Below are 10402 nucleotides of genomic sequence, written 5' to 3'. Positions count from 1 at the left end.
TTGTTTTGTTTTGTTTTCTCCTTCTCCTTCTAAATTCTAAAAAAGAGTGTCATATGGAGCTTCATGAAGATGATATAGATGTAGTGGCCCTTGTTCTCAATATTTTTACAGTAAGACAGGCACAGATTCCCAATGCCTCTTTGTTATAGAGCCTATTGATCAAAACCAATGGTTTCATATTTATAAGTGCATCTGCATGCAAAAATGTATTTGTTAAACACATTTTTTTTTTTTTTTTCTTTTTGCGGTATGCGGGCCTCTCACTGTTGTGGCCTCTCCCGTTGCGGAGCACAGGCTCCGGATGCGCAGGCCCAGCGGCCATGGCTCACGGGCCCAGCCGCTCCGCGGCATATGGGATCCTCCCAGACCGGGGCACGAACCCGTATCCCCTGCATCGGCAGGCGGACTCTCAACCACTGCGCCACCAGGGAGGCCCTAAACACATTTTTATTTGGAGCATTTTCAGTGAGCAAAAAAGCCTTTATCATTCACTCTGACGTTTCGTATGTAAATACAAAGTAGCTTAAATAAAGTAAGCATTCTTTATCAGCCACTGGACACATATCTTTACCCATGGGGTAGGTAAGCACTTGACTACACATCTGCACCCCTATGAAAGCTGCTCACCTGTAGGTCAGAGGCAGAGCTGTATCATGAGCCCATAGGAGGAGTCCCTTTGTGTGGGCTTTGTATGAACCTAGTGGATGTTTACTTGTCCCACTGGCACTATGGTAGGAAGTGTTCCCTGCCCCCATTAATATCTCCAAAAGACACCAGGGTACTTTGTTTTGGAGCTAGAAGAGGTCAGTTGAGCTGTTGACATGATTAGCATATTTGAGTTATATACCATCAAAACTTTTCATTTATAACATTAGACAGAATCCATAACAATAACTGCCTATTTCATGGCATGCTGATATGCTTGGTACCTTTCTCATAGAGACTCAGGCAATTGTAAGTCTTCATCAAATAACGTCGTCATGATGTCTTGAGGGCTGGGGTTATGTCTTATTCTCTGTTTTGGGGATCTGACGTGACACAGGAGATGGTTCCTATAAACGGGTAACAGAACTTTAACTTGATGAGAGCCACTTTTTGCTAGTTAAAGATAAGAGGTTGCAACTTAAGAACCATTCTTAGCATGGATTTTTCAAGCCCACCCCCAAAGACTATTATTTTTAATTGTTCTCAATAGTGACCTATAAAATTATACCTCACATTGTGCCATATTGGTTCTTTATTTGTTTCATGTATACATGGGTCGTTTCCCACATAAACTGTAAGCTCTTTGAGGGTCGACCCATTCATACCAGGCCATAGGGATGGACATATAATAGATGGTCATGTAACAGATGCTTGTTAACTTGTTACATCTAGTGGGTCTACAAGGTAGAGAAAAAAGGTAGGTGGATAAAGGAAAATAAGTAATAGCTAGAATAAGAATGGCAAATAGCTGGCAAGATTCTTCCCCAAACTATATTCAGAGCAGGCATGCTAATGACCATAGTTCCCTCCTCATGAGTGTAAATTGTGCCTTGGACTCACCATAGTGAGTCCTCACCATAGTGCCCCTGGCAGGTACAATAAAAAATTCAGAGTGGATAGATGAGAAGAAACCTATTTACCATCTTTGATGTAGAGTTTATTCCCCAACATTATATGGATAACCCTGATTTCCCTCACCCTGCTTTTCTAAAGTAGAATAAGAGTTAAAACAAAAGAAAAACCTATGGACAATGCAAGATAAAGTTTTTAAAAATGCAGTTTGTTTTATTCTTATATAAACTAAAACACCAGAGCTCATTGATTCCTGTATTAAATACATAAATTATAAAATAACCATTCATAAAACTTTACATACAATAAGTTGATTCCAATCTCTACGGTAATAACATACAGTACATGTACATGTTTGGTGTACTTCAGAGGATCATTCTGGTGAAACTCAGTGAATTTATATTTTTCTTCAATTGATAAACAAGCACTGAAGCAATATATGGAATCATGCTAATGAGATGGAGAGAAAGGACCCCAACTGAAGCAGTTGATTGAATGAAAACTCTGAGAAATTGACCCCCTGGCTGCATTAAAACAGTAGACATGTGGGGAATTACGTATTCCCATGCATGGGTTTTGTACTTGAGTCCCCGCAGAAATGTATCGTGGAGGTTCAAGCAGGCATAAACCCTTTACGGAATGAGATTTTTAGCTGATAAAAATATGTGACTTTGGGCTAATATTAATACTGTAGATTGTGCTGGACTCTGTTGCTCTTTCCAGAAAAACCACTGGCATCACCAGAAGGCTAGTTTATGGCCTTGGGTAATTGGAAAACCAATGAGTAGTTCTTTGCCTCAGTCAAAAACAGGGAATAGTAGTAATGGACAGAAGGTAGAGAAAAGGGAGAAGAGACAGGCAAGCAGGGGAAGAGCACAGATACCAGATGCTAAACAAAAACATGAGTTACCCAGCAGCATCAGAAAACCCCTTCCCAATTCCTCAATCCTAGGACAGAAGTACACATTTAGTAAGCGCTCACACCATCATACTATATACAGAATGTATATGTGTATATATCTACATCACATATTTATAAAAGTGTTTGGATTTTGATCTGCCTCACTGTGGGAAGTTATTATGGTTAATGGGGGGAAATAGGCACATTTTGTGACTTATCAATCAAATATAAGAGATTGCTGTTATCAATGGATGCTGGGGATCTGCTTTTGGGAAACTGCATCATCCACACTATAGTAAGTTTGTAGAGGCTTGACTGTAGGCAAAGTTGGACTCCAAGTTGTTTATCTACAGCACTCCCACCCTACAGAACTTTGATATCACAAGGATGGAAATATAAGCATGGGTTCAAAGACCTCAATGCAAAAACACAAAGATAAAAACAGGGAACTTCACCCAATCAACCACCTGTACCTCTGAGTTTCATATACTAGGTTGAATATAGCAAATTATAGTCCTTTTATTTTTGCCACATTGCCCCTTGAAGTATATCTTTAGTGATTATGATTAAACATTGGTCTTGTACTCTTAACGATAGAAGGTTTATTTAGAAAGAACTAAACTGCCAAACTAAAGGCAGCAAAGGAATGTGAATCTGCTCTGCCTGGTACTGAAATGGGATCACAGAGGATCAACTCCAACTTCTGTTATGTCTGAATCCTCCTGCCACAATGCCTGAGGTTCAGTCTCAAGACAATATATTATATAGAAATGACAAGGCAGTTGAACAGAATGGAAGCTTTTGGCCCTCAAGACCTTTTGACCTACATTTTTCCCTTTAGAAAGTAGAAGTCCACTTAAGGAGAGGCTTGGGTCCATCCTGGAAGCATTAACTCATGACATAAACAGTCATCTAAGATTTGCTTTGATGACTATCTCTCAAGTTATATCGAACTTTTTCAATATAGCAGATAAATATATACATACACATTCATATATATATGTATATGTATACATATATATACTGTACCATTCTTTGACAGATCAAAAATGCAATTAAATATTTAAAAAATAAAATGTCTATGCTGCTCATCTATTTTGATGTAATATAACACATATGATCCAGTTATTTAGCATCAACACAAAACTGATGAATACTATTTTTACAGTTTCCATGAAAACCTAGGCAGGTTAAAAAGACATGCTTCATTTTAAAACAATGAACTTATGAATTACATCAAAGACATTGAACACATGAATTATACAATGGGTTTACAGAAAAAGTTGACAATAAATAGGCAAAAAGGAACAAATTTGCCAGAGATTTATTTTAAATGAAAAACCACAAAAGTAAGTTGAAATAAAATACTGTAGCAAAAATTTGTTTGGCAAAACTTTATTTCTTCTATTACTAGTGGAAAACATATGTCCTCATTCTACTCCAGTGATGACCCATGAGCCTTCTACATCATCTCTATCCTTTAGAAGAACCATGCCACCTATGTGAGCAGTTTTTTTTAATAAATGGGAAAAAAATCAAAGCAAAATTTATTCTTCCACCCCTAAAAACCTTGTTATTGGCAAAAATTTCATTTATATGATGTAAGTTAAAAGGGATTTGATAGTTATTTTTAGCAAATTCTAGTGTTACCTAAAACAAAACTTGGGTGGCCATTAAAAAATGTTAGTCAATTTAATAATAGATGCTTTCTAGTTTTATAGTCAAATATAGTCTTCTATTTCTTTTTCCTTTCTCATGAAACTTTTCCTGTCCTCAATAGCCGTGCTAAATTGGGACTTTCGTTTTATCTCAAACTATTTTTTAAATATCTTCAGTTATGTTTATTTTCCAAGAGATGAAGACTTTGTTAAGAAAAATTAAGTAAAATGAACTCTGAAGAATGCTGTTCTGATTGCTGCTAACCCATTGGCCAAATATGTCACGATAGTTAAGATGTAGAAATTAAAGCAGATATTAAAGACCCAAGTGGGGATCATTTGATCTCTGTAAGAAATGGAGTCACAATAAACCTCTCCATTATTAAGACACTCTTTTTACTCTTGCTGAACATAGTATGCAAGGGAAGCATTCATTTAGATATGATCCATTTCTGTGGATCCATGAGTGACTGGAACACACATGTACAATTTTGCTGATTTTTTTTATAATTGTGGAAATGGATAACAGAGAATGTGCCTATCAAAATATTTAGCCCTATCCCAAGATATGTTAATTTTGAGGATCATGAGTAAGGTATGGTAAAAATATCACCTTTTAGCTTAAAATCTTAGAGAAATTTGCTAATCTCTTGGATCTTAAGCTAAATCCCCCCCCTTTTTTTTGCATTTTCCCTAAACACATCTAAAGCTGCTTAGATGGCCATTCTCATGGGCATCGCTCTTGTATGATTTTGTGTGTATGTGATACAATCAGATTTATAGCAGATAAGGTACATGATTAAACTACATTATTGTAATAAATATTTCTGATTGTTCAAACCCCAGTCAGTGATTGGATATAAAATTTAACCTACAAGTTTCTTGGTGGGGAAAGCAAGATGAAGAGGAAGAAAGTAGATTTGGTGGAGCAGATGGGGTATGAATTTGCTCAGATGTACCCTGGAATGGCCAATGGAAAAGTCATCTAAGATATGGGAGAGTAATTTATCCTCTTCCATATGTTCTGACTGAGATTTGAAAGTGTTGGGTCACAAACTGTAGTAGCACCCTTTTTCATATTGCCTGCACAATGCATGTACTATTCATACTTAATATTGAACCTATCCAGTTGAACAAAGAATCCAGCAGAAGGATAGTTATACTGTATATTCCCAGTAGGACATCTCACAAAACCTCCCCCTCCAAATGAAAGGGATAATTAAACTAATTATGTGATATTCTCAGTTCACTTCAAACCTTAATTTCATGGCTGGCTCTCCTATGATAAAAGTGGAGTTTTGTATTATGGCATGCATATACAGTAAGGAGAGCTAGAAAATGCTTATCATTGAAATTACACATTCTTCTAACTTGTTCAATAGCATGAGAATGATCTATTTACTATAGGTGATTAGGGATCCTGGTTCTGGATCACTCAATCTTTATTGCTAGTAATTGATGGGAAAGCTTCAGTGCTACCTTGCTTAGATTGAACCAAACTGAAGCACTATTTTATTACACAGGGGACTCTTTCTCAACAACACAAGAAAGTCAAATATAGCAGTCATTATAATTACAAAGCACTTTGTGCTACTTTAAGCACCTCTTATTCCAGAATTGCAAAAAAACCTCAAAAAACAAAATAGAAAAAACAAACAAACAAAAAACCTTTATGAAAAAGCATTTTAACCTCATTTTGCAGACGAGGAAGCTGAGGCACAGAGAGGTTAAGTGACTGGGCCAAAGATACCTGGGTCAGCAGTAAATATAAGAACAAAAAGTGGGATTTCCGCATTGTAGCTTTTCTTGTACATTCTTCAGTTATTGTTCTGGCTTTGAAAATGCCAGTGCTAAAACTGAAGAATAAGATACTGAACCCATGTATGGAAGAATTTGTGTAGCATTTCACAGAAAGAGTTTCTGACTCCCTACACACATTCTTAATGCATGGGAATGCTAGCCCTGTAAATAAAATGTTGACAATTTGAAAAATTGAGGCTGTTTTGTTATCTACAGTAAATGAGGCTAAAATTAGCTTTTCAGGAACATTTATTTGCTCTCAGAGCTGAATCCAAGACTCAGTATTACATAACTTAGGAAAGTACCAGTCTTCTAATTGTCTCTGGTAGAAAATGACCTTATCAGTAACACAATGTTACTTTTATATAAAAAAGTAGAGCTACCTTGTTGCTGTCAGATCTCTGGGGGGGGGGGGGGAAACGTTATCAGTCTAAATGACAAGAGGTCAGAATGCTCTAAGCATATCAGGATACTTCTAAAAATAATCATAATTTCATTTAATAGTCACATGTCTGTGGTAAACTCAACTGTTGGTAGAAGTTTACTTATCACCTCTATTTGTATCAAATCACATAACACGTTATTTGCAGGCAATTTTAAGCAGCCATTTGAAGACCAGTATTTTGGAAATGGAAATATTCAGAGGTGCCTCTGGCCCTATAGTTGTTGACACTCTAAACAGAACTAAGTCAGGGAGCTTGTGATTTAGAGCATCATCTTCTTAATTTTCAATATGAATGAGATCAGTTTGTTGTTCGTGGAGGGCCACAGATGTGACAGAAGGCCAAGGAAGCATCAACATCTGCTGTTATTTCTTTCGCTGCATTCGCCTGGGTCTTTCACTTTGGTTGCCAGTTTAGTCGAGGTCACTGTGATCCACTTCTCATCTGTCATGTGTGGAATGCATTCCACAAGCTCCACCGTTTGCAGAAAAACAAACCAGACACTGCTTTTCTTCTCACTCAAATTGCAGATGTCTCAGTTCCTGAGTTTTAAACAATAATAAAGACAGAAAAGCAAATCCCTGTAGTAAGAAACCAGACTTTTCAAATGAAATATTTTATTGTAAATAGCTCCTCATAGGTATTCCTCGTGCTTCAATCCCCACCCACCCTTATTTTTTTGTTTGATTTTTTTAAAATGATGTTTATTTCAGGACTAGCGATTCCATGGGGTGTAGTGTTACATTAAAATGACATCCCCTGCACAGCAGGGGTAGAATGTTTCTTTGTAACTTTGGTTCCATGCCCAAGCCACATCTTTGCTTGATCTGCTGAAACTGTTTCCATTGCTGAATTGTTTTCTTCACGCAATCTATGTTTATAGTTCTTTCCTTCTGGTTTGACCTATACATGTTTCATTAAATGCAGCATATATTGTAGATTTTCAACAGGGTCATGTAGGAACTGTCAAGTAAGAAACCTTGAATAATGGCTTTAAAATACACAGTTGTAGTCCTGGCTACATTATAGTTCTAAGCTTTTGATCTCCCTTTCACTGCTGTAAACATTTCTGCCATCTTTGAAGGTTTAGAAGTATCTGCTTTTCTGCGGTCTTATCCATGTTTTCGGTTACTCTGTAAAAGAGGGAGAAATTCTTTAATCATCATTTCTGTCAATAGCTGAAACAGAATAAAAGCACAAACTCTTTTTTTTAAAGAAAAAACCATCTTTTATTTTTTACCACCTCTTGGAACTGCATGATCTTGTGCATGTTATATAAAGAAAATCTCTAAGCTTAATTTCTTTAATTTAAAATGAGAGAACAGAAGTATCTATTTCAAGGGTTACTGCAATGTAAGGCATGTAAAGCAATTAACAGTTCTTGTCTCATATAAGTGGCCTGAAATATGAGCTATTATCATTATTGCCTTCTTCTCTGGGACCTTCTAAGCCAATGCCTTGAGAAGCTCAATTAAAATATTTTCATTTTATTGTATTTTAAAAAATTTTATTGAAATATAGTTGATTTACAATGTTGTGCTAATTTCTTCTGTACAGCAAAGTGACTCAGTTATATATATATATATATATATATATATATATATATATATATATATTTATATATATGGATATATATTATATATATATATTCTTTTTCATATTCTTTTCCATTATGGTTTGTCACAGATATTAAATACTGTTCACTGTGCTATACAGTAGGACCTTGTTGTTTATCCATCCTGTATATAATAGTTTGCCTCTGATAATCCCAAACTCCCATTCATTTCCTCCCCTAAACCCCTCCCCCTTGGCAACCACAAGTTCTCTATATCTATGAGTCTGTTTTTGTTTCATAGATATGTTTAGATTCCAAGTATAAGTGATACCACATGGTATTTGTCTTTCTCTTTCTGACTTACTTTGCTTAGTATGATAATCTCTAGGTCCATCCATGTTGCTGCAAATGGCATTATCTCATTCTTTTTTGATGGCTGAGTAATATTCCGTTGTGTATATATATATATATATATATATATATATATATATATACCACATCTTCTTTATCCATTCATTTGACAATGGACATTTAGGTTGCTTCCATGTCTTGGCTACTGTAAATAGTGCTGCTACGAACATAGGGATGCATTTATATTTTTGAATTTGCTGGATCATACAGCAACTCTATTTTTATTTTTTTGAGGAACTTTCATACTGTTTTCCCTAGTGGTTGTACCAATTTAAATTCCCACTAATAGTGTAAGAGGGGTCCCTTTTCTCCACACCTTTTTCAGCATTTGTTATTTGTAGACTTTTTAATGATGGCCATTCTTACTGGTGTGAGGTGACACCTCATTGTAGTTTTGATTTTCATTTTTCTTATAATGAGCGATGATGAGCATCTTTTCATGTGCCTATTGGCCATCTGTATGTCTTCTTTGGAGAAATGTCTAATTAGGTCTTCTGCCCATTTTTTTGATTGGGTCGCTTTGTTTTTTTTGTTGTTGAGTTGTATGAGCTGTATGTATATTCTGGAAATTAAGCCCTTGTCAGTAGCATAAGATATTATTTTAAAAGCCGGTCTATCTATGTTTTTCAGTGACTTACTTTTATGTCACATTTCCTCCCCAACAATTGTATTTAATGGCAGATGGTCTCTACCCCAAGGTCCTGACCTGAGGATTCCCTGGGAATTTTGCCACACAGATTTCCTGTTTGGTCCCAGAGTATCTCTGAAAAGGTATTTCCCTGGGCTATGCCAGTCAAGTCTCCTAGCCCTGTTCCTCTTTAAGTCCATGTGTCTGGGTTTTCGCTTGGGTAGAAGCTTAGGACATGATATGCTATTCCAATAAAAGCCAGAAAATGGCACAGAGGACATGTTACCGTGTGCTGCCTAAGGACATGGCCTTTAGAATGTGAATGGCATGGATGGAGAAAATGGGATTTCCATGGAAAAGTCATTTAAATTCTCCAAGGCTTAATTTCCCCGTCTATAAGGTAAAGATACTAATTCTGTAGCAGGATTTTACTGGAACTCCAGAAATAGTGACCAAGATCCAAAGTGGTGGAAAAGGAGGCATGTAGCACCTTACGGATGCTTCCAGTCCACCATACAGAGGCAAATTAGAGATTTGCCAAAGAAATTTCTTGCCAAAGAAATTCCTGCCATAGGTGCAAGTTCGAAATATTTCGAACTTGTATTTGCAGAGCCACTTTGTCTACTTCCAAAGACCAGATTATACTGAGATGAAAGAGTGACTAAGTCACAGAAGAGAACCAGTGGGAAGGAACTGCAGTGGTTGGGATGAAAGTACACTGTGGGAGGGAGGGGAGGGTGCTAAAAGGCATAGAGGTTGGTGGTGCTGGCACAAAGGAGACTTGCATTCTATTGCTCAAACACAGAGCAATGCTCATCTATTTCTCATCCTCCTTTGTCTATCTAGGCAGAGAACTGGAGAGGAATGGCAAGGTGAGACAGGGGCAGTAACTTCCTTCCCAACAAGAAGCTGAGGCCAGTATCACCAATGATGAGATCCAGAGTCTTAGTGGAAGGGCTTGGGCCCCAGCCAGGCAGGGGATAGTGCACTGGGCTTCTAAAGAAATCACACATATGACCCTCCAAATGGCCCCATCACCTCTCATAGAAAATACAACCGAACTGGTCAGTAATAGCCAGAAAAACAGCTTCAACCACCAGGGAGGGGGCCATAACCACTGCCCATGGGGTTGAGAGGCATGCATCATTTTCCCTCTTCCTCTTCCCTGCCCTCCAGAAGAGCAGAACCTTGGAGAGGGCAGAGGAAGAGACCTCTTAAAGCCAGCTCGTGCACCTCCTTCACCATGGGGATAAGGGAAGAAATGAGATGAAGCAGAGACTGAAGCTGAATTTTTAAATTAGGCTAGACTTTCAAGAACTGGAAATGACTAAACAAAGTGGAGAACCAACCTAAGATTTAATTAAAGGATGAGAGAGGGAAATAAGGGAAAGCCTTGTTTTGATAAAAATAGGTTGCATGGCTTTCCTCGTGGCGCAGTGGTTAAGAATC

The 10402-nt window shown here is 37.3% G+C and overlaps 1 protein-coding gene across 2 annotated transcripts in view; it reads right to left on the bottom strand.

The window, feature by feature from the left end:
* Positions 1-6994: 6994 nt before the first annotated feature.
* The window catches only part of JAKMIP2 (janus kinase and microtubule interacting protein 2), a 163041-nt gene continuing 159633 nt past the window's right edge, over positions 6995-10402 (bottom strand). For both annotated transcript variants that reach the window (XM_082623987.1, XM_082623988.1), the window contains one exon: positions 6995-7492. In XM_082623987.1, coding sequence (XP_082480113.1) covers positions 7472-7492 — 21 coding nt within the window. In that variant the 3' untranslated portion in view covers positions 6995-7471. The remainder of the gene's footprint in view (positions 7493-10402) is intronic.

This window comes from Mesoplodon mirus (assembly GCF_964341445.2).
Source record: "Mesoplodon mirus genome assembly, chromosome: 5".
NCBI lineage: Eukaryota > Metazoa > Chordata > Mammalia > Artiodactyla > Ziphiidae > Mesoplodon > Mesoplodon mirus.
The sequence above is the reverse complement of the archived record's forward strand: the minus strand, read 5'-3'. Positions and strand labels throughout refer to the sequence as shown.